Source organism: Vigna unguiculata, chromosome 3 (genome assembly GCF_037176805.1).
Source record: "Vigna unguiculata cultivar grain cowpea cultivar isolate G323 ecotype 2 chromosome 3, ASM3717680v1, whole genome shotgun sequence".
Lineage (NCBI taxonomy): Eukaryota > Viridiplantae > Streptophyta > Magnoliopsida > Fabales > Fabaceae > Vigna > Vigna unguiculata.
In genome coordinates, this window is record NC_140794.1 from 48,324,081 (window position 1) to 48,349,233 (window position 25,153).

Here is a 25,153-nt window from a genome sequence, read left to right on the forward strand (position 1 = left end):
ACTTCTACATTAATCTAAAATGATAAGGTTTAAAAAATTAATCTATTACTAAATATGTTTGTCATTCTATAATATTTGTGCAATTATAGATTGTTGTAATATTAGACTAACATATTAATTTTTTTCTCAATATTTGTTAGAATAGATACTTTTAAAAATATATAAACCTTATGTGAAGATACTTATGACTCTTTTTGTAGAAGAGTTAGAATACCCAAGTAGTATATTTTATTTAATTTATTCATTTTTCTTACTCATAAAAAAATAAAAGCCATTCGAAACCGATTAGAAAACAAGGGAAAATATATTTATATATTCTATATATATATATATATATATATATATATATATATAGAGAAATGAATAGAGATAAATGATAAAGGTTCGTCCCATCTCTGAAAATGTTTTATGAGGTGTTGGAAAATGGTTGAAGTAGTTGAATAGGAGGATCGCTATGACTATAGCTGTTGGTAAATTTACCAAAGGTAAAAGTGATTTATTTGATATTATGGATGACTGGTTGCGAAGGGACCGATTTGTTTTTGTGGGTTGGTCCGGTCTATTACTCTTTCCTTGCACAAAGGAGGAGAGGGAAGAGACGTAGCTCTAACGGTGGTGTGTGGTATGCGGGAAACTTTGAGAATGAGAAAGGGAGATAATTTATGTAGGAGAATTTCTTCCTACACGTCCAAGATTTCTTTTCCTATAGCTCCAAGATTTCTTCTCCATCTGCAAGAATTTTTCTAAAACTCAAAATTTTCCTTTGATCATTTTATGAATTTGTTTTTAGACGTAGACTTCCAGTAAAGATACTTCCGAACATCGACATTTGACGAAGAATTTGAACTTCGGAATGTAAGAAAAAATATATATTGGAAATCGACTTTCGAAAAAAAAAAAATATATATATATATATATATATATATTTAAATTTAAAAATATATAAAATATATAAAAAAATGAAGACAAATAATTAAAATTAAAAGTTTTAATTTTAAATTTTAAATAGAATTAAAAAAATTCAAATATAATAGAAAATAATATATACATTAATTACATAAATAAGATAATTATTAAAATACTTATAAATAAAATTAAAAAATAATTTAACATAAAATAATAAAAATTTAAATTAAAAAAAAGAAAAAAATATATACGTATTTATATATATATATATATATATTATAATTTATTTTAATTTGAAGTTTGTTTTTTTAATTATATTTAATTTTTACTTTTATTAATTTTTTAACAAATAATTTTAAAGTAAATTTAAATTTAAAAATATAAAAAATGCATAATCAAAATCATATAATATATATTGGAAATCGTCTTCGACAGAAATCGAAATCCGTTTTTTTTTCTTCTTTTTATTCATTTATTTTCTAATTATGTTTTTCTTATATTAATTATGTTTAATTTTCTAGTAGTGCTGGTCTTTTTATTTGATTTATATTTTAATGTTTTATTTTTTTTGTATATTTAAATATAAAATATCATATTAATATATATATATATATATATATATTAATATTTAAAATAAAAAAATGAAGTATTTATATATATATATATATATTAATTATTTAATATCAAATGAATAAAATAGATAATAATAGACAAAAAATAATAATTAAAATTCAAAAGAAAATAAACTTTAAATAAAAGCAAATATAATCAGAATAAATTTTTCATTTTTATTTTTATTTTACTTAAAGTGATATATATATATATATATATATATATATATATATATATATATATATCAAATAATTATATATGTTTTAAAAAAATTAAGAAATAAAATAAATTAAAAGTATAATTAAATTTTAAATTAAAAAAATATTTATTCAGTTTAGAATTTTTATTTTATTTAAATTTAAATTTTTTTCACTTTAATTATTTTTTCTTTAGTTTAATTTTTTTTGTTTTACTTATTTTTTTTAAAAGTAACTTTTATTTTAAATCTTATATATTTTATAATTTTTAATGTTTTTAATAAATATTTTATAATTTATAATGTTTTTAATAAATATTTTTTAATGAAATAAAATATATATATATATATATAATTTTTATTTTTATAATATATTGAAAATAAAATAAAATAAAATGTAATTAAACTTTAAATTTTAAAACAAGTAAGAAAGCATGAAAGCATGAAAGATGGTAAGATTGTAGAGAAAATCTTAAGAACCTTAACTCCAAGGTTTGATTATATTGTGGTTGTCATAGGAAAAATAAAAAAATCTTGACACTATGACAGTTGAAGAACAACAAAACTCAGTTGAAGCACATGATCAGAAAGCGAAGGATGGAAGAACAGTGAAAAGGTTCAAACCTAACAAAAAACAAGTCTACATACAACATTTTTTTATTGTAATTGTCATTATTTCTTTATTTCAAAAACAAATAATGTTTAAATCGCTACTTTATTTACATTTGAATTAATTTTTTTAATTTAAGCTCACACTTCTGAAGATGGTATCAATGTGAACCATCGTATTATTTGTAACCATTTTAACCGATAATTTTCAAATTAAATGTCACTATAACATAAACAATAATGATAAATTAAAATTTTGTGTTATTATATGATGATACTCTAAATTGATCAATACAATAATTAATAATTTTTAGTTCCTAAACTTGGTTATTAATGAAATATTTTTTTATGGTGTATATTTTTATGTAATAACTAATGATGGTGTTCCTTTTATATCAAAATCTCACCTAATCTTATCCTTTATTTTTTTATTTCTTACTTTTACATTTTTTCTTCACTTAGTTTTTTTCTTTTCATACAAGGCAAACGAATATAATGATACATAAATAGAGAAATATAAAAGAAAACTTTGAAACAAAAATCTATTGTCGTCCAATCCAATGGTTAGGATATTGCTTCCCCTAAGAGACCGATCAATGAATACATTTATAATCCAATGAACGGGTTCCTTCTTGCATCCCATGTTTTTCTTTTGCACCCAAAGTTTTTTCAAAATGGTTAAATTAGCCTTTGACATTGATTAGGGTAAAAATACCCAATAGTAAAAATAGGCCCATTCGTGTATGGACCAAAAGTAACCCATTACTAGTTGAAAAGTCTGAATAATTCTGTTTGCCTTTTTTTTATTTTTTTATACTGTTTTCTTTCAAGGAATTTAAAATTAATTTCTAAAAAAATTATGAATAGGGTTCTTGTGTATAAGCTTGTAAACGATGTTGCTTTGAAAACAAATAAAAAAAATAAAAAGATTTTTATGTTCATATATATTGGAGGATTAACCAAAATATGTCATGCGCATTTTATTACATACAAATACGTCTATAATCATATTTAATATAAACTTATTCTTTAAAACATCAATACATTGTTATCAAGATACGTTGAATTTAAATAATTTGTCTTGCATAATAAGTTTAAATCGTTTCTTTACTAATCTTGAACATTATCTTTGAAGAATTAAAATAATATATTTAAAATTTATAAATTTTATTATTACCATTAATATAACAAAAATAATATGTAATTTAATATATAACTATAAAAAATTATATATATTTAATAATTTTTTCTTTTTACTGTTAAATTAATGAATCCATCAATAATTAATTCAAAACTAAAATTTTCAGTTACGTATTTCTTTTTCAATATAAATAAATTTATCTTCCATTTATCTTCCATTTATTTCTCAATCTTGTTTGATAAAAGATTTTTTTTTTTGAGATAAAATGTATTTTTTATTTTTTTTAAGATTAATATAATTCAAAGATGATTGATAGATATTTTAAATTTAAAAAATTAAGAGTATTAACAATAAAATACTAAAATTAAAATTTTAAATTAATTTTCTATTGAATATGATATTAGCCATTTAATTACAAAATTATAAATTAATAATAAATGAGTAAGTAAAAGGGTGATAATAATTTTTTTTAAAATTCAACATTTAATTTAATTTTATCTATAATGAAATTAATTTTTAAAAAATCATAAATATAGAGTAGATTATCCATGAAATCATTGAATCTTCCACACTTCATGTTCAGATAGAGTAGATTATCCAGCAGCATAATTCTTTTAATGGAGTATTCGATTTTATACATGTCATTTAATCACTAAGGATAATGATAATTATTTAGCTAATGATTTTTTCCCAAATATTTTGTGTAGTCTCACTACCTCCCCAATGTTTCAAAAACGTTTGGTAAAAAATAATAAAAGATTTGGTGCATCTAATATGAGAAGTATTAATACTTTTAGATTGAATACAACTTTGAGGGAAAATCATTTATTTACTAGACTGGAAAGAGACAACAGTGCTACACACTTTCTTCTAATACATTTTTCGTTATTAGTTAAAATTTATTAAAAATGAAAAAATAACATAAATAAGTTGAAGAATAAAATTCATATAATCTCTTGATTTTCATTAAATTTCAACCACTAATAAAAAAATTTAGGAGGAAGTGTAGAATGTCTCATAGGCATAGAAAGGTGGCCACATCACTCATATATAGAAGCAAAACACAGCTAAGATTGATGGCAGATATTTCTAAACCCCATATGCTCGTTATTTTCCATCTTCTCAACCATGTTCCCAATTCCCACTCCACCTGTGATACCCAGAAAGAGAAAATAAGTGTGTTTGTTTGAATCATAAACCAATCAACAAAAGGGAACAGAAGGCTAAAACTTTCAATGAAAATCATGGAGAGTACCTAAACTGATTGCACTTAAAAAAATGGTGAAAGCTAGAACAAAGATGATGATGGATGCTCGTCCGAAGATAGCTATTATCTTTCTCACCACATGCTGCCCAGTTAATGCAGCTATGGTTGCAATCAAAATAAAGTAAGAAGCTGCATCAACCCATCCCATAAGAAGAAAGACATTAGATTTACTTGGAGTTTCTGTTATCTTTCCTGAAATCTGCTACACATTTAGTTTTAGTTTTTGGGTTCTTACCATAGGGAACTGGGAAGCGTTCTAGAAGATAGTATTGTACCACTGACATGGAGGAAGAGAAAACCATAGCAAAAGTCGATGTAGCACTAGCAACCTGCGACAGAAAGGCTACATTTTCATGTCTGATTTTTCTGGGAAATCTAAAGAGTAGTAAAAGCTGTCGTACCTGAGGAGGAATTCCCAACTCGAGAAAGAGTGGCCCCAGAATGAAGCCACCACCAAGACCAAGAAGTCCACTAACTATACCAGCTATTATTCCGCAGGAACAGTAAAGGCAGATCTTGTGAAGCTTCTTCCAATCTGTTATTTCCTTTTCCATCGATGCAATCACTCTACTCCCATTGCACAAGCATATGGCTTCATAAAGCGTAACAGAGACTGCAATAGGCACCTTAAAGTGACAAATAAGCAAGCCAAAGTTATTCAAGATTATACAGATTATACAGTACAAATTTGTCTTTCTCTTCTGTGTTTGTTAAGTTATTCAAGCTGGTGTGCGAAGTTATTTGCTGGAATATTTGTGTACGTAGAATGTTTACCTGCAGTGAATTAAGAATCCAGTACAGTATGGAGCATGTTTTGGTGTATGTCTGCATTGAAACAAAGAAGAGTGTGCATATTCAATAAACATAAAATTCAAAACCCACAAGTGCATGCCTGTGACTGAATTAGAAAAGCCAAAACTACCTTAATGATCTGAACGATGAGAAAAGCCACCCAGACGTAGACAAGGACTAATAATTCTTTCCAGTAGATGTTCTTTAGTAAAGGGATCTGCACACCAGAATTTAACACAACTTATTATAAGGCTAAAATGAAACTTCAGTGAGGTTCCTCTAAGGAATGCTTTGAATGGCCATTGGAATTACCTTCTCATCTCGTGGATCAGTCAAACCAGCTGGTAGTGGCTTATAATCTTCTTCAGAATCATCTGCATTAAAGGGGTTGATGCATTTTCCTTATATTTCCTTGAGTTGTACGAATCACAAAACTTAGTTGTAAAGAAACTCAAATCAAGTTCTACTTGTGATTGCAAAATAGTAGAGAGAAAAAATGGGAGTCCCTGTTCTCTGTAATTGTGCATTCTCTATCCATTTATATCGTGCAAGTTGAAACCAAAAAGAAAAGATCTCCCCTATAACAAATTTGTAACCATGATTTCATGCCTAAAGTAGGTCCTATTAGGAGAAAATGAATATGTTCATACATTCTTATCTGATGAATTTTATTTTCTCTATTTTTTCAGCATTGTGCTTTTTTTTCTTCTTGTAGGTCAGATTTTGCAGTATCTTTTACGTAGTTGCTGAGAGTTTCTTTATATTTTACTGGAAGGTTTGCAGGGACTTACAACCAGGAGAAAAATCTGATTCCAACATCTTAGCTGCTTCCTGAAATTTCGGTAGCATAATCATCTTAATATAAAGTAGAAAACAATAGAGCTTCAGAAGTTTTACAGTGCATAAAGGCAAGTTTACCTTTTTCATAGTTGTTTCCTTTTTCCATGTATCTATACCTTTGAACAAAGCTTTTGTGGATGTAGCTACAACCGATTAGTTTCATTAGAAATCAGACCAATTATTGTAAGATATTCAGAACAGAACAGCAAGTAAATCATGTCATGTGTACTATGTAGCATAAGCTGGTTAATAAATCTTAAAAATAAAAAAAACCAGTAACATGTTGGTGGCTATAAAAGATAAATCAACAATTTTTAAGATCCATGAAAATAGGATCTGAAATGAAGGAATCCATATAAAAACACAGACACACCAGAGCACTTTCACAAGAAAGAACGCATCCACATAGATTTTTGAGACTGCCCCAGGACAATTTAATTAGTTTAAAAGGTTGTGGCAAGTAAGTTACCAATAAATAAGATGATTAACAAAACTGTGACCATCCAATCAGCAAACATGACATTAAATGCAACACCAATGCTTATTCCTAGCATTAGCATAGGTTGGAAGAGCAAAGCCAGATCATAATCTATAGCTGGCAAATCTAGTGTTGGGTGTCTAAACCTCAGGTTGTAATATACAGTTGATACCGCTGCTCCCATAATCATACCTGCAATTGCCAAATAATAACAGTTAAACACCCAAACAATAGACACACTCATCAATAAGAGGGTGTTTAAGACCCCTTCAAGCATGCCCATGTTTTACTTGTGGAAGAGTAAACAGAATAGAGCAATATACTAACACTTAGAAATGGCAGTGGAAGACTTAGCGTCAAAACCAATGATCAAAGTGAGCATTGGGATGAAAATTCCTCCACCTCCAACCCCACCTACGCTTCCCAACGCAGCTCCAAAGAATCCAACGATTGACCCTACCACAATTCTCCAACCAAACTTCATCTCCTGCATTCAGACCAACATGAAATGAATAAGTAACTACGAAAATAGTCCAAAAAGTGTGAAAATGTGTTTGACAAACTCACAGGCCAAACACGGTCATTGGAAGAATCTCCTCCATCGTTCCAAAAGAAATCAATTATACTAGTCAAAGCTCCATGTCTTTCTTTTGCAGCAAAACTCTCGTGGTTTTGGTCTTTCAAAACTCTTTCTGCTGAACTCACATTGTAAGCCATGATAATGCTCCACGACACCACCCATATTGCTGTTGCTGCTGCTCTTGAAGTCTTCTTTTTCATTTCAATGGCCATGTGTAGATGGGTATGTAGAAAGACCAATGCAACACTTCTCTCTCTCTTTCTCTCTCTGAACGTGTTTTTCTTTTTTCTGTGGTTATTTTTTTTTATGGTGGTTCTACAAGTATGGTTGATTGAGGAAACTACGAAAGCTAAGGACTAAGGAGTACATTGATGAGTAGCATCGTTCTCTCTCCCTCTTTTAGGCCACTCAATGTCACTATTTATCCTTGCCTAGCTCCTTCCTCTGTTCTGTAATAGCATCGATTCTAAAAGATTCTCTTCACAGTGCTATTTTGTATGCACCCCATGTCTTATGAAAGGCACTAGTAATATTTTGCCTTTCTCACACTTTCCTTTTTTCGAACTTTTCTGTTATATAAACATTATTATGGAATAAAAAATTATTGCATGTAATAATTTATAGGTTGATTTGATTGCATATTATAAATACCGTTGCACGTAAAAAGTTTGAAGACAAAAAAATAGTCAATTCGTGTTAGTTTGGAATTAACATGAATCTTCTCCGGTCAAACAATAAACCAAACATGGTGATACACAGTGCAGCGGTTATGGCCGCTCCGTTTTCTTTTCATCTGAATGAAGCACGTTGAAGAAAAATGAATGTGACGAAATAGACATCGGAGAATAAGCACGAGATAATAACAATCAAAATCACAACATAGGAAGCTTCATGAAAGCAACGTAGCTCTCAAACCCATGAAATAAACACAGCAAAACTATGAAGAAGCTTCATGGTAATTTCATTTTCTCTCAGCTTTCGTTTATCGTTTATTGATTTGCATAGCAAAGCAACAACAGAAAGAGAAAACAAATAACATTGCTTTCTCTTTCCTGTAATTGGTGGGTAGGGGAGGATCCTTAAATGGCTTTTTGTTTCCACAGGTTTCCATAATCCTAAAAACAAGTTGCAAGATGAAATAATCATAGTCAAGCTCATAAGGAACTTTCTTTCGCAATTATTATATACATTATGAGTCCCCACTCACCCCAAAAAAATATTTTCTTCGTTGAATTGGTTGTAAAGGAAGTGACTCGCATTTAAATTTTTATACAGTGAATTGAATTGAAAATGCATATTAACTAAAATCATACTTATATTTTATTAATATTAATCATTGATATCAGTAATTAAGCTATTGATTTCACAATTTAATAACAATTTTAGTGGTGCGATGAATTCAAAATACTCAATCAAAAAATTAGTAAACTGGGAACTGACCCACGCAACTCGACTAATTAAAAAAAAAATACACATATGTTTGCTTGATTAGCATGCGACATACCACATTGATCTACATTTTTTATGCCAAAAATTATCTTTTCACCTGTGTACAAAATCGATGACTCAAAAGAAGTAAAATTTGGATGAAAAAAAGAAGAGAAAAGTTGTGATTGAAGAAAAAAAAGGCTTATTTCTACCTCTCATGTAAAAAAAAAAAAAAGTTGTATGTATGTGAATTTTACTAATTTAAAGAACACTTACCTGAATTATTCAATTATTCTTACCTCTTGCAAAACATAAACAAAGTGACGTGGAGCATCTGAATATTCCAATGTAGAGATGAAAGGTCTTCTGCAATAATAAATGTCTTTTTCCACATGATAGTTTGATAAGATAAGTATTTGACCGGAAGATTTGTTTTTTTTTTCTTTGATGTTATGCATGTTTGTTTCAGATTATTAACGTTTAGGTTGTTCAGATTAACTCTTAATATGTGTTTATGTTTACCAATTTACTGTACTAGTGGGAATGCAGGTAAGAGTTGTGTTTGTTTAAGCTAATTTGAAGAGATTTGAGAGAAAAACCAAATTGCTATCTTTACAATTATCATTCTCTCATTCTCTCATTTTTCTTTTTTCAATTTTTCACTTTTCTCCCTTTTTCACTGTACCTGAGTTTTTTTTCTTTCTTTTTTTTTTTGGATCTTCAATACATAAATTTGATTGTATATGTATATGACGTTATGTGTGGTATGAAAATGCATGCTTCGTTGATATATGTTTTTGTGTAGAAAGAATACGTAATGAATGAATATGATTAATTTCTTTTAGAGTGGAAAACTGTTTTTTTTTTTAAATATATACATGCCTTTTATTTAGTAAACATGATGATATTTTTTATATTGGATTTAGGTCAGATTGTATATCAAGTTTGTGAATTAAAAAATACATTACAAATATGTTTTTTATTGTAAATAATATTTTTTAAATTTGTTATACAGTTATAGAAAAAGTTCTAATATAAATTTTTGTTAGGCCAGTTTTGTTTAATAAATGTGATGATATTTTTTTATATTGGGTTTAGGTCGGATTGTATATTAAGTTTAGAATTGATTTAAGATTAAGTTTGTGAATTACAATATTTTTTATGGTAAATAATATTTTTAAAATTTTGTTATGCAAATATAGAAAAAGTTCTAACCTAAATTTTTGTTAGGCCAGTTTTGTTACAGCATTATAGGAAAATTTTTAAATTTTGTTATGCTATTAACCTAAATAATATTTATTATAAAAAGTTCTAATTAATTAGATTGTTATTTTAATTGTTTTTATGCCATTATAGAAAAATGATATTTATTATAAGACGTTTTAATTTGTTAAATTGTAATTAGTTAGTGCTTTAGTTGAATAGTAGATTAGTCAATTTTTTAATTAGTTAAAAATTACATTTATATTTAAATTAAATTAGTTAATATTTTATTTATGTTAAGTTTTTTATTGAATACGAAAATTTATATTAATTATGTATGAATGAATAGAATTAAACAGTTTTAGTTAAAATATTATAAATTTGTAATTTATAATTTTTTTTGATAATTATGGTAGAAATAAATATAATTGATATAAGATTTGGAAATGTTACAATTTAGATTGTAATTTATTTTTTCAAAATTCATTATTAATATTTTCTGTACTGAGACCATTGCTTATATGAATTGAGGCGATTGACTTCGATAGTTACAGAAAATTATGTAGTTTCTAAAGTAAATATTAACATATTATTGAGTACAATTATCAATCCAATATGTTTGATATTGACCAAACTTAATTTCAAGGTTGTTTTCAATTTTCAAGGGCGACAATTTCATTTAAATTATTTTCAATGTATAATTTTTTTTAACAAAGTTATTTTTATTTAATTTATATTAATTTTAATCTATCATAATTCGATTTAAAATAAATTCATAATATAAAATTATTATTTAATTTTATTTAAATTATAATATAATTTAAATTATTTACATAACAAATTCATAATCTAATTATTATTCACATTTCATTATATAATTTGTACTATTTACAATTTAACTTAAATTATTTTTATATACAAGGATTAAATTTATATCAATTAAATTATTTTTTTAATTCATCACTTTCATTAAATCTTTTACTAATTTTCATAAATTTTCCTATCATTTTCTTTTAGATCTTATTATATTTTCCTTAATCTAAACAATCTAACTTTTACCTTTCTTTTTCTTTAAATCCACTTAAATTCACCATCTCAAATTCAATCCAGTCAAATTCATCTTCTCAAATCCACTCTTTAACAAATATTTGCAATTCAACTTAGGATTTGTATCCTTTGTGTATGTAAAATATATCATATATATAATGAAAAAACAACCAAACATATGATTTTATTTTTATTTTTTGCATTTGCCTCTCTTTATATAATTATGTCTATTATGTAATTATTAACCAATTATTTGCACATTTAATTATATAGTTTGGAAGTGCATTTATAATGTTTCCTATAAATGTAGATTTTGACTATATGAGCCTAATAGTTTAAATCAAAGTAAATCGGGTCTTAAAATGGGTTGAAAAATAAACTATATTTTTCTTAAAAAAGTCTGAAATATACATGGTTTATTTTATCCTAAAGTGTAGCAGTTAATTTCATAAGTAACAAAATTTGTAGCTGCAACGGAAAATTATGAATAACATAATAAGTATTATAGACTAACTCTCATCATTTTTAAAGCACCAACTAATTACATGTATAACCACCAACCATAATGTGGGTTAGACAAATCTTGCTAGTTATACCTAAAAGGACTCTACACTTTTACCAATCTCTAAAAAGTTGCATATAATGCCAAATCAGAAGATAAATCAACAATTAAAAGAATGTTACATTATAATAGCGCGTTGTAACGTGCATCTCAAACATACTAGAAGGGCCACAACCAAATCATTCATTCCCCCATTTCCTATATAGTATGAGATCCCACTTCACATATACACCAACGAAATAGATAAAAAAATAACAACCCCAGTGATAAAATTGTTGATATAATTTTTATTTTCCTATGGTTGAGAACTTTTTTTGGTATTGTGACTGAGATTAGCAAAAAGTTAATAAGCGACTTAATTATGTCAAGTGTGTGACCCAAATTTAGCTGAGAATTGCTTCATTTTGATTCAGCATACCAAAGTTGGGTTTAAGGTTTCTAACGATAACCCATCTCCTTACTGGAAAGCTCACCACTGTCATTAAATTCTTGGCTCGACATTATTGCCTGTCTGAACTTTAACATATCAGCATTGTATTGCATGGTATCGTATTCTGAGCTCCCAGAAGAAGCGTAGGCACTGCTATTATTCCCTGGTGTAAGTTTCATTCCATCTTTTAAGTCATCCAATGATACATCTCCTTCCAGTGCCCTCACAATCTGTCCATAGTTAAGTCATACATATGTTAAATCAATAAACATAAATTCACTTCATCTAACTTTCCATAATGCAATGTTAATTACAATGGTATACAACAATAATTAACATTTCTACCTGCTTAGTCACACAAAACAATAATTAACAGATCTCGATGTATATATATATATACCTGACTCATTTTTGAACGCTTCTTAGCAGAATGACGAATGCTTGCAGCTGCACAAGCTGCCATTCTTGTCATTTCCTGGACATTGTAGTTGCCTTCCAAAAATGGATCCACCAACATTCCAAAGTTGCCATCCTCCAATCCTTTGTTCAGGAGTGGTCGAGCCTGCTCGGTACATATACAGTTTTTTATTTACTTTTGGATTGAAAAAGTAATCGTGTTGTTGGAAATAATCTACGTGTAACTCTAAATTTTACATTGGTTAGAAATAACAAAGAAAAAAGAACCATAAGTTTAGTGTCTGTGAAGTTTTGAGTTAAAAATTGTGTCGCGGACCGAATTCATGTCACATATATACTTTTGGGAGATTAATTCCCTCTATATTTGAAATTTCCTCCAAAAGATAAAATGATAGAAATGTAATATATAGTACTAACCCAATCCACTAAACTGTCTTCCATGACATGTGTTGGATCTACAGGTCGTTTCCCTGTTATGAGTTCCAAAAGCATGACCCCAAATGAGAAAACATCAGACTTCTCTGTCAATTTTCCACTTGATGCGTATTCTGGGGCCAAGTACCTATTTGAATATACAAAGTTAGACTATTCAGTTGGACTAATTAATGAATATGATTTTATGCCACTTTTTACACAGACCATACATTGGAAAAGAATTTATTTTCTTCTCTATTTTATATCTGCATGTTGAATGATTTGATATTTTTGTGAAATCAATAACTTCTGTAGTTATTTAAACAACATTGTTCATGCTCTTATGCAAAAGCTTGTAAGTATATAATGTTCAAATTGAGTGTTAGGATAACCACACAATATATCTTGTATTTGGTCAGACATTTTCCAAATATTTAATTGTGTTATCACTTTTAAGGGCTGCTTTTACAAATTATGTCTATTTGTAGAAAAAGTATTAATTGGTCAGACTTTGTATTTATATAAGAAAAACTATTAATATTCTTTTTTTGTACTTGTTTTAAGGTTCGACAAATATTAGAGCTGGAAGGGAGAATTACCCGAATGTTCCCATGACACGAGTTGAGACATGAGTATTATTATCAGTGGTCAACTTTGCAAGTCCAAAATCAGACACCTGACCAAGATGCACATTGGAGTGTAAACTTTACTTGTGTAAGTAATATGTGTGATATACGACTAAAACAGTTAAAAATAGTAAATGTATGAACTTATACAAAAAAATGTAGATATGAGAAACCTTGGCTTCAAAGCTTTGATCAAGAAGGACGTTAGAAGCTTTAATGTCACGATGGATAATGCGAGGGCTACCTGAGTTCATTTGTAAATGTTGCAAATATGAGAAAGAAAGACAATGAAGTTAAAAAAAAAAAAAAAAGATTATGATAAGTAGAAGAAATTGAAATGTAATGCTTACAATCTTCATGAAGGTAGGCAAGCCCTTTGGCAGATCCAATGGCAATTCGCATTCTAGTAGGCCAATCCATGGTAGGCATACCTTTACCTGTTGTGGCCATCAAATCATAAGCTCTGTTACTAAAAATAATGATAACAAGAAGAGTTAAAACAAAAAAGGAAAATGATGTTGATACCATGAAGGTGATGTTCCAAAGTTGAGTTGGGAACAAATTCATAGACCAGCATTCTCTGGCCTCCACAAATGCAATATCCAACAAGAGACACAAGATGACGATGATGAACTCGACTAATGATTTCAATCTCAGCTTGGAACTCGCGTTCTCCTTGTCCACTACCTGCTTTTAGACTCTTAACAGCAACTTCCTTTCCATTAGGCAAAACTCCCTTATGGACATAACCAAAGCCACCTTGTCCAATAATCTGGTCATTGGCAAATCCTTTGGTGGCAGCTGCTAGCTCCTCATAAGTGAAGGTACCACTCTTGAGTGTGAGATTAAGGCCTGGCGATGTGGAACCCATCCCCACTGAATAATTAGAGCTCATATCTCCACTACTCATTTGAGGATGTGATGTTCCCCAGCCACCACTAGGAGGACCCATTCCCATTCCCATCTGCATCCCCATCCCCATCTGCATCCCCATCCCCTGTTGTTGTTGAACCCTCACAACATGCTCACCCATATGAGGAGGAGGAGGACCCCCTCCTGGTTGCCAATGAGGAAGAGATTGTTGAGCGTTGTAATGATTGCTAGCTGCACAAATCATTTCAGACCTTATTACTCATCAATCCCTAACTTAAACCCAATCTTATTTCAGACAATTGTGAATACATTACAAAATATAAAATTCAAATTTTACGTTTTCCTTTAGAAGGAGAGGCGTAATAGTAGTTATTATTATTATTATTCTTCTGCTGCTGCTGCTTTCGCTTTTTCCTCCTGCAACAACAAATCAAACACACGATGAGCAACACCAGAAGGACAAACCCAACTCCGATCCCTGCTCCCAATACTGCTTTATTGGTGCTATCCTCGCTCTTTGACTCTGGCAGCTTATCATGCGACAGCGATTTATGTGAATCTTTGGACGGTGGTGAATGACTGGACGAGGAACTTTTATGTGATCCCTTTGATGATTTATCGGGTGTGGCATTGTCGGGCGTGGCGTTGTCGGGTGTGGCGTCATCGGGTGTGGCGTCATCGGGAGTGGAGTTATCGGGAGTGGCGTCGTCGGGGGTGGCGTCATCGGGTGTGTTGTTATGTGGAGCAGATTTCTTATTATTAGGGGAAGACATTATTCCTCTGGGTTCCGGCGATATGGTTTATACGTTGAAAACCACGAAATGCCGGAACACCAGATTTTCCCCTACTTTTCTCACGAAGGTTGAGCCCTGTGAAGAAGAAAAGAGTTTTCAAAGTTGTATTGAATGAAAGAAATGAGAAAAATGGTTTGGGAAGAGAAACGTTAATACCTGGAAGGATTACCGGAAGAACGAAATGGAAGAAACTATTGCATTGGAGAAGAAGTGGTAATACAAAAGGAACCAATCACAATTCCTTCCCTAGGATCCTCAATGCCCTCCTACAAAGGAGGGTCTTTAGCACCTCTTATTTACCTCATTTCATTTATAGATTTACCATTTTCTGACTGGTCTTTATTTTATCATCAACACCCATAATTTCCTTTTATCATCCATCTTACCTCACAAATATTAACCACAAATAATTAACCACTAAAAAAAAAATTACTCCTATACTTTAGTATATCGAATGTTAGATACCATACGTATCATCATGATGCTTTTTATGGTATTCATTATATTGCATAGGTTTCATTCTCTGTGCTTGCCCTCAAAGAAATGTGTTCATTACACAACAGTGTAAGAGCATTTATGTATATGTTCTGCGAACCTTAAACATACATTTATGGAAGTACATCTTTGTTATTTCTATCATTTTGTGTTAAAGATGCTTCAGAATTAAGGTTACAACAATTTCAACTGCTATATAATTAACTCACTTCAATTTCTCTCCATTTTAAGAACATTCTCTTATTTACTAAGATTTTATAAAAGTCACAGATTTTATATTTTGTTCCTAATTTTGTTTATTTAATACCCAATTTATAAAATGCGTGTTAGAATATAATATGCTAAAAAGACTTGTGCTTCTAACAAATTATATACCAAATTTGAAAATAATTGATCGTTTTACTAATTTATTATTATAATAACTGTTAAATAATAATAAAGACACATATCTTCACCGATAATAAAGAATAAATGAAGACATGTATCCTTAAAATATCTTTTCTTTATTTTTAAAGTATCAAATGACTATGAATAAAATGAGGTTCGACTTAGTAACAAAAGATTTAATTAGCATGTTATTTGACAAAGTGGTATTAATATGTAGGGTTGAAGGTCGACTCGAACTACGACTAAAGGTAGAGGCGAATTAATTTGAATCAAAGTTTTAGCCAAACTAGTTAGGGTTGAAGATCAAGATGAGTTGGCTTAGGCCAATGATCGACATTAGTCAAATTGAATAATTTAGTCGAGTCGATTCGAGTCAAGCTAATTAGGGTCAAAGATCAAGATGAGTTGGCCTAGATTGAAGGTTGACCTAGGTCTGCCTAGGTCAAATGTTTGACGCTTTAACTCATATCTACTTAGCTCAACCTTTCATTTGTCTTGATTTGTCTCGAATTTTAATTCGACCAGCTCATCTTAACCTTTAGTTTGAGCTGACTCATCTCGACCTTTGGTCCTGAACTAACTCGATTCGACCTTTGATGTGGGTCGATGGCTCAACCTTCGATCCAAACTAGGAGTTAATTAAAGTTTGGTTTGCTGTTCAGTTTAATTTTGATATGGATTTATCTTGGAGTTTTTTTTTTCACGATGAAAAGATAAAACTCAAATGCACATGCTTATATCTTTTGAAAAGATAGTGTAGGATGTGGTAAATGGTGATAGTATAATATAGTTATAGATTGTGGTGTGATGTATTAGTTTACTCCTTTGTTTATCTTTTTGAAAAACTACTCGATATATTTTATGATTAGAGAATTGTACATGATATCATAAACTCTATATTGTACTTGTGTATTTGAGATATACTTATGTAATTACCTCTTAATAGTGTTTATATGTTACAATTAGGTCATTAGAGTTGTCACTTAATTTGTAGAACTCATCAGAGAGCAAGACATGAACAATGTCTTGAGTCACGGGTTATATGGTTAAATGTATGTCTTGGAAACTTTTTTTCATTTTCTAGATATTCTTCATTTTTTTCTACAAGTATTTTTTTTTTGTTTAATTATTCAGATGGTCCCTACTTTGATAAGGGGTGTGTCAACTCAGTCCTCACTTTTAAAAAAGTTTCAATTGCGTCCCAACTTTTAAAAAATATCTCATTTATGTTTTTTTTAGTAAAAAATTATTAATGTCGTTAACCATGTGTCACATGTCAATCTCTAACTTTTTATTTAATTTAATATTTTTTAATTTTTTTTTGCAAAAGAATTTGTTGTCACGTGTCAGGTCTCTAGTATGTCACGTGATAAGATGATGTCAATTATTAATGTTATTGCCAAATGTTATTGTTTGATTTCAATTTAGTCCATACTTTTGTCTCTTTGATTCCATTTTATCCCATTTTTTTAATCTATTTTTTTTACAATATTAAAACTAATTAAATATAAATATTTTTACAAAATTAAATATTGGTATTTATTTTGAAATTTAGTGATAATAGAGTAATAGAGTCACCTAATTTTTTATTGTTTCAAAATAAAATAATATTGTTTCTCTCGAATTTTAGACTAAATTTATTATTTGTATAAATGTTATATTAATATTTTTTTATTCAAAATACTTTTTAACATATTACATTGTTGTATATTATTAACCCATATTTTGTTAATCATTTATTTTACCACTAAATTTTAATATAAATTTTAATACTTAATTTTGTAAAAATATTTATACTTAATTATTATAATGTTATAAAAAATGTATTAAAAAAATAATATATTTCAATTATTAAAAAAGTTTGAGACAAAATTGAATCAAAGATACATAAGTGGAGACTAAATTAAATTAATGAGGCATATATATAAGAATTAAATTGAAATCAAGACAATAATATTTAGTAATGATACTAACACGTTGTATTGTCCTGCCACGTAGCACTAACAATGTCATGTGTCAGCATGAACTTAACATGTTTCAACAAAAGTTTTTGTAAAAACAAACTATAAAAATTAAAAAAATTAAAAATTTAACACATAATATGTTGTTAATGACATTAATATATATATATATATATATATATTAAATAGACTTAATTGAAATCTTTTTTAAAAATAAGTATACATTTAAATTTTTTTTAAAAGTGTGTTATCAATTGGAACTATCCAAATAATTAAACTTTTTTTTTCTCTTACTACTCACGGACAAAGTTACTAATTACTTAAATTCAAATAATTAAACTTTGTTTTCTCTGGTTACTTACGGAAAAAGTTACTGATTACTTAAATTCAGATTTAGTATAATACTTTTACCTTAATATGTTGTTTTTGTCGGTTAGAACACCAAAGTAATATATATATATATATATATATATATATATATATATATATATATATATATATATATATATATATATATATATATATTATAAAATATCCCATTAAACATTTTATTTTGAAAACAAATTTATCATGAAACTAATTCTCCTAATCGTGTTTTATTTAGTATTCTTTTTTTATTTATTTATAACAATATATAGATATCTATTTTTTTCATATTTTATTATTTCAGTTTTATTCTTAATATTTATTTTAAAAAATAATTATTTTATAAATAGTTTATTTTGAATCTTATTTTAAAAACATCTTTAGTATTTAACAATTATTTTAAAAAAAATGTGTACATATTTTATATTTTTAGTATACATATTCTATTTTTCTAATTTTATATTTATAATTATCTTAAAAATTAATTATATATTTTTTATTAATTTAACTCAAAATTTTATGAAAATTAAAAAATGTGAACATTCTATATTTCACTAATAAATAATTATTATTATTAATATTGATCATTGAGTTACAGTTGAAACAAGTGACAAAGTTATCATTGTAGTTATGCCCGTTGTTGTTACCGTAATTATTAATTATTATAACTTATCATTGTTATCATCAGTGTGTTTATTATAGTAATCAATTGGATTGAGTCAATTTCTAAACAAATACTATTTTTTAAAATTTTAATATAATAATACAATATATGAATCAACATCAATAAAAGACAAAATAATACACATAAATTTATAAAATTAAAATATATCAAGTAAGATATATATAAACACAAACAGATTAAATATATAATATTTAAGTTTAATAAAAGCTAATAAATCCGTTAATAAAAACAAGTCTCTAAAGAAAAAAAAAAAAAACATATGTTTTTTAGTCAACCAGATCAACCTTCCTTAACATATTGGTTTTGCCAATTTATGATTGGATTCATCCCGATTAGAATAAAATCCGATTTTTGGAAAATTTTGGACCGAAATTGATCTATTAATTCCGTTGGAACAACTATGGCTGCTATATTATAGTAAGAATGACAATAGTTATGAAAATGATAAAGATATAAACATGATAAGAATTGTGGTATAACAATTATTAGTATATTATTAGTTTTTGTAGTAATAATTAATTCTGCAATCTGAACCAAAATTTCAATATATACGATCTTGTGTGTATTATATGAAACCAAAAGAAACATTAAATTTTGAGATAACATCGTATATTTTTAATCAGTGGTCAAATGATTACGACTTTAGATAAAATATTATGACTTATTCTTTTAATATTGTCGTTATTAACAATGGTGTTCTTTAAACCGTGTAAAGTCCCTATTGCACATCTTGTTTCTGCATCACTCAAGAACACATATTTTTTTAAATTTCATATGTTAAAAGCTAAAAATATATAAAACAAAAAGTAAAGCGAGGGAGGAAGATAATAAAATGAAGTAAAAATTCAATTATTTGTAAAAACACCCCAACTATGTTACAAATGAGACAACAACAATAGAATAACCTTGTAATACGAAAATTATCAGAAAGAGAAAAATAAGGAAATAAAATCTAGGTTATTTGTAATAATAATCATTTGAGCAGTGCAGCACGGGATAACGATCTAGCTTTCTGGAATTCATGACAGACAGAAACTGTGGTGATTGTGGAGTTCTGAAGCAAGTGTCGTACTATTATGTTCACTTCTTCCTCGGATACTTTGTGCTGATTCACTAATACCATTTTCAATGACTCCAATCGAACAAAGCATGGAGATTGAATTTCCATCGAAACAAGATTTGGAACATCCTACACAATCAAACTGAATAGTTAGACCCATTACAGAATAATCTCACTAAAAAGATAAAAAAAAAAAAAAAACGCATGAAATGAAATTACATTAAGGATCCGAAAGGAGAGTGTCAATCTTTTTGCATGGGAGAGCACTTGTAACCACCCTGCTACAACTGAATAATCCATGGGAGAAGAAAGAATCTTAACATTAACTTCTTCAAGAAAGGGAAGACCAGACGTAGAGGTGAGTTGATGATCACTAAAGATGATGTTATCCCCAATTGTGATCGAAGCAAGATTGGGAGTAGAAAGTATAATTTTGTGTTTAAAGGTGCGCGGGTAGGGGTTGTACACCACCGAATTACTAATCTTCAAAATGGAAAGGTTAGAATTAGTTATGCAGAGGGTGTCTGCATTATTGCAAAAGGAGTAACCTTCCATGCCCAAAGTATTCAACACGCTACAGGCTGAAAAGGGTTGAACGCAGTGATCATCAATGGCGGCGAATCTAACATTAGTGAGATGCAAGGTTTTTAGTGTTGGTAAAAGCAGGGATTTTGGAAGTTCCAAGGGAAGGACACCGGTACAGGTAGTAAGCACAAGAGATGTCAGAGAGTGACAAGAAAAAATCAAAGGAATAAAAGGATTGGGTATGGCTCTGAAATTGTACTCTGTGGTGATTTTCAAGTGCTTGGCATTGTGGCGTGCGGCATATTTTACGATCCCGGTGATGAGTTTTGGCGCCTTGAAACCGTAGGCCCTAATGTCAAGATCGATGAGAGAAGTGGAAGCATCTCGATTAGACAGAAATTGAGGCACAAATTTGTTGTAAAAGAGAATCTTTCCTGAAGAAGAGAAAGATAGAGTGGTGACTTGTTTCCAGAGGTTCTTCCATCGTTTCGACAACACACATGTTCGAACGACATCTCTTGCGTTCATGAAGTTCATTACGTGCAGAAGAACAGCTTCTGGCAAGTTACTGATCCTGTCTTTCTCATCTTCTCTACCACTTCTGCTTGTCTTACGAAACTTCCTCCTAGCCATCGATTCAAACTTTCCTTCTTCTTTTCAAACAATCCACTCAAATCCCTCTCCAAACTAGAAACGAAGGAGAAAAGATTTGAATTGTATTATTGATGAGATACAGAGGGAAACAAAATATATAGAGTGATATATTCTCTGTTACCATAATTATAATATCTTACAATTATCATGATTACAACAACATATTATTACCATAATTTCTATAATTTCTCTGTTACCATAATTATAATACCTTAAAATTATCTTAATAACAATACACAAAGTTCTATCTTAAAAATTTCTTTAAAAGAAATAAAACTACTTTAAATCATATTCTTAATTTTTAACTTTACATTATTTTTTTTTTCAAACAATTTCACCAAAAATTATATTATTTATTTAATTTTATTGTTCTAACTTATTACACATAAATATTTATTGAATAAAGTATTTTAACTAAATAAGTTTAATTTTACAAAATCAATCATAATTACAATATATTATAATCCTAATTTTCTTATTACCATAATTATATAATATCTTAAAATTATCTTAATAACAAAATAAAATAAAAAATTCTATGTTAAAAAATTCTATAAAAAAATAAAACGACACAGAATCATATTCTTAACTTTTAACTTTACATTAAAATTCTTTTCAAATAATTTCACCAACGATAATGTTATTATTTTACTTTATTTTTCTAACTAACTAAACCAAAAGTTTTATTAAATAAGTTATTTGAACTAAAAAAAATTAACTTTACAAAAACCATCATAATTACAAAATATATTATTATCATAAGATCATATTCTTATATTTTAACGTTCAGTTAAAATTCTTTTTCAAATAATGTCACCAACAATTATGTTATTGTTTAATTTTATTTTACTAAATTATTAGACCAAAATTTTTATTAAATAAATTATTTTAACTAAATAAAATTTAAAAATAAATAAATTTAAATTTACCAAAACAATCATAATTACAATATATTATTATTTACCATAATTCTAATATCTTAAAATTACCTTAATAACAATAAAAAAATATATGTTAACAATTTCTACAAAAAAAAAAACTAGAACTAAATAAAATTATATTCTTAATTTTTTAACTTTACAATAAAATTCTTTTCAAATAATTTCACCAACAATTATGTTATTATTTAGTTTTATTTTCCTAACTTATTAGACCCAAACTTTATGAAACGAATTATTTTAACAAAACAAATTTAATTTTACAAAGACAATCGTAAGTACAGTATATATTATCATAATTTATAAGTTACCGTCATTATAATATCCCAAGATTACCTTAATAACAATAAAAAAATATATTTTCAATGTTAGAAAATTCAAATAAAAAAATAGAACTACATAAAATCATATTCTTAATTTTTAAATTTACATTAAAATTATTTACAAACAATTTTACAAAAAAAATGCTATTAATTAATTTTACTTTTTAAAATTATTAGACCAAAATTTTTATTAAAATAATAATTACAATATATTATTATCATAATTTATCAGTTACCATAATTATAATATCTTAAAATTACCTTAACAACTTACCTTAACAACAATAAAAAAAAAAAAAAAACTTTCTTGTATAAACATAGAACTACATAAAATCATATTCTTAATTTTTCACTTTACATTAAAATTCTTTTCAAATAATTTCCCCAACAATTATATGTTATTATTTAACTTTATTTTTCTAAATTATTAGACAAATTTTTTATTGAATAAATTATTTTAACTAAACAAATTCAAATTTACAAAAGAAATCATAACTCCGCTATATTATTATCATAATTTCTATGTTACCATAATTATAATATCTTAAAATTACCTTAATTACAATAAAAAAATTATTTTTTGTATGTTACAAATTTCTATAAAAAAACCTAGAACTAAATAAAATCATATTCTTAATTTTTAATTTTACATTAAAATTCTTTTCAAATAATTTCACCAACAATTACGTTATTATTAATTTTATTTTCCTAACTTATTAGACGAAAGCTTTATTAAATGAATTATGTTAACTAATAAAATTCAATTTTACAAAGACAATCATAATTACAATATATTATTATCATAATTTTTAAGTTATCATAATTATAATATCTTAAAATTACCTTAATAACAATAAAAAAATAGAACTACATAAAATCATATTCTTAATTTTTAACTTTGCATTAAAATTATTTTTCTTAATAAAAATAGAAAAAATATTTATGTTAAAAATTTCTATAAAAAAATTATAACTACATGGAATCATATTCTTAATTTTTAACTTAACATTAAAATTCTTTTCATATAATTTCATCAACAATTATGTCATTATTTAATTTTATTTTTCTTGTAACATCTCAATTTTAACCGTTTAAAAACTATTAATATAGGATCTTTCATCTTAGTGTTCAAAATAGATAAATTAGTATATAGCGTATATTAATACAGTCCTATAAAAAAATAGGAATATAAAAATATAACATTTATACAAATCAAAAGTGAAGATCAATGCTAGCTCTATACACAACTTAATCACTTACAACAGCTCACACCGAAATCTTCCATTAACCTAATAGATGACTCATCATCCTCCAGAGATGCCTATGAAACTACAACCACATCTACTTCCACGGAATAGGTGATCATCGCACAAGGAAAACAAACAATACAAGACAGGAATACATAAGAAGAAGAAGAAGAAGAAGGGTAAGCTAATGTTCAAAAGAGTTTTAATCATTAAATAGCACAATCACTTAAATCATACGTAACCAATGATCATATCATTAAATGATACAATCACTTAAATCATACATGATCAATCATGCTATTTCATACAAATACCTACAAATGTAACTCAATTATTCGAATACATGCATTGATATTGGATCCAACCAAGTTGTGCACTTGTAGTGGCATCTCATGCTTTGTAGAGAGCGATAGATAAAGAGTCATTCTCTACCACATACAAGATTAGTCCGTTAACACCTTTGGTCAAAGTAAAACTCTTCAACTAGGATCTCCTGCTCTTCTCACCACATACCTCATTTCTCTCTAGTTGAGAATTTGAATGGTTATTAAAGCGTTAGGATAACTTCCAAGATTATCTCCACATCAATGCATACACTACTACAATCACTATTGTCGTAACCGAAATCACGACGGGACGACGAACCAAAAATAAAATTTGTAAATAAAGTCGCCACCATAGTTTATTCTGGAAAACTACGGAAAAACCAACAAGATAAGACAAGGTCTGCAAAAAAAACAGATTTTGGGTCCGAAAGTCGGTTACGCGTGGGGAAAGTATTAGCACCACACAACGTTCGTCCTAAGACGATACGTGCATAAAGATGTGATTTTTCAAAATATTTATTTTCCCCGAAAATAATAATAAATGAATTTACAAAAGAAACAAAAATAATTTTTTGGTTTTTTTGGCCCAACAAGGATTAATCTTCACTCCTAGGTATCTCCATTCACAATATGGAAAATCATAGTTACGTAGTTCTTTAGAATCTCTTAGAAATTGATTATTTTATTTTTTATTTTTTTATAATTTTGAAATTTTTTTATGTTTTTTGGTATTTTTAATTATTTGAAAATGAGTGTCCCGCGACGTGAGTGGTTGGATAGACACAACAATTAAACAGAAAAAATTGTTTTTTATCTTTAGTTCTTTATATTTTTTTATATTTTTTAGAAAAAGAAATTTGAAAAAAAAATGTGTCATGCAACGTGAGTGACTGAACAGACACTAAAAGAATTGAAGAAAACTATTTTTTATGATTTTTAGAATAAAATATTTATGAACAGTAGAAAATAAT

General features: G+C 27.6%; 3 protein-coding genes across 3 annotated transcripts; all 3 read right to left on the minus strand.

Moving 5' to 3' along the window:
- Positions 1-4,407: 4,407 nt before the first annotated feature.
- LOC114177482 (sulfite exporter TauE/SafE family protein 3-like) lies at positions 4,408-7,866 on the minus strand. The gene is made up of 12 exons (XM_028062852.2): positions 7,409-7,866; positions 7,169-7,328; positions 6,833-7,033; positions 6,442-6,506; positions 6,315-6,354; positions 5,836-5,897; positions 5,654-5,740; positions 5,506-5,556; positions 5,133-5,357; positions 4,967-5,060; positions 4,720-4,860; positions 4,408-4,614 (listed from the first exon to the last, which is right to left on the minus strand). Exons 1-12 carry the CDS (start codon positions 7,631-7,633, stop codon positions 4,532-4,534), a joined length of 1,434 nt encoding a protein of 477 aa, XP_027918653.1. The 5' UTR covers positions 7,634-7,866; the 3' UTR covers positions 4,408-4,531.
- Positions 7,867-11,763: 3,897 nt separating this feature from the next.
- Positions 11,764-15,521, minus strand: LOC114177034 (proline-rich receptor-like protein kinase PERK15). The gene is made up of 9 exons (XM_028062261.2): positions 15,372-15,521; positions 14,759-15,290; positions 14,074-14,652; positions 13,899-13,985; positions 13,722-13,792; positions 13,522-13,598; positions 12,926-13,070; positions 12,492-12,653; positions 11,764-12,321 (listed from the first exon to the last, which is right to left on the minus strand). Exons 2-9 carry the CDS (start codon positions 15,192-15,194, stop codon positions 12,100-12,102), a joined length of 1,779 nt encoding a protein of 592 aa, XP_027918062.1. The 5' UTR covers positions 15,195-15,290; positions 15,372-15,521; the 3' UTR covers positions 11,764-12,099.
- A 4,457-nt stretch (positions 15,522-19,978) lies between these two features.
- Positions 19,979-21,335, minus strand: LOC114175474 (F-box/LRR-repeat protein At3g26922-like). The gene is made up of 2 exons (XM_028060227.2): positions 20,389-21,335; positions 19,979-20,298 (listed from the first exon to the last, which is right to left on the minus strand). The coding sequence occupies exons 1-2, from the start codon at positions 21,325-21,327 to the stop codon at positions 20,083-20,085; spliced, it is 1,155 nt and encodes a 384-aa protein (XP_027916028.1). The 5' UTR covers positions 21,328-21,335; the 3' UTR covers positions 19,979-20,082.
- Between the last annotated feature and the right edge of the window lie 3,818 nt (positions 21,336-25,153).

What these genes read in the sequence shown, in the direction of transcription:
- LOC114177034 (XM_028062261.2), bottom strand. Translation starts at nt 15,194, where the DNA reads ATGTCTTCCCCTAATAATAAGAAATCTGCTCCACATAACAACACACCC. An exon ending in ATCAAAGCTTTGAAGCCAAG is followed by an intron (nt 13,599 to 13,721) that starts GTTTCTCATATC and finishes CATCTTGGTCAG; the next exon opens with GTGTCTGATTTTGGACTTGC. An exon ending in AGCGTTCAAAAATGAGTCAG is followed by an intron (nt 12,322 to 12,491) that starts GTATATATATAT and finishes AACTATGGACAG; the next exon opens with ATTGTGAGGGCACTGGAAGG.
- LOC114175474 (XM_028060227.2), bottom strand. Translation starts at nt 21,327, where the DNA reads ATGGCTAGGAGGAAGTTTCGTAAGACAAGCAGAAGTGGTAGAGAAGAT. An exon ending in TCTCCTTTCGGATCCTTAAT is followed by an intron (nt 20,299 to 20,388) that starts GTAATTTCATTT and finishes TTGATTGTGTAG; the next exon opens with GATGTTCCAAATCTTGTTTC.
- LOC114177482 (XM_028062852.2), bottom strand. Translation starts at nt 7,633, where the DNA reads ATGGCCATTGAAATGAAAAAGAAGACTTCAAGAGCAGCAGCAACAGCA. An exon ending in CCAATGACCGTGTTTGGCCT is followed by an intron (nt 7,329 to 7,408) that starts GTGAGTTTGTCA and finishes GTCTGAATGCAG; the next exon opens with GAGATGAAGTTTGGTTGGAG. An exon ending in TTCCACTGCCATTTCTAAGT is followed by an intron (nt 7,034 to 7,168) that starts GTTAGTATATTG and finishes TGGCAATTGCAG; the next exon opens with GTATGATTATGGGAGCAGCG.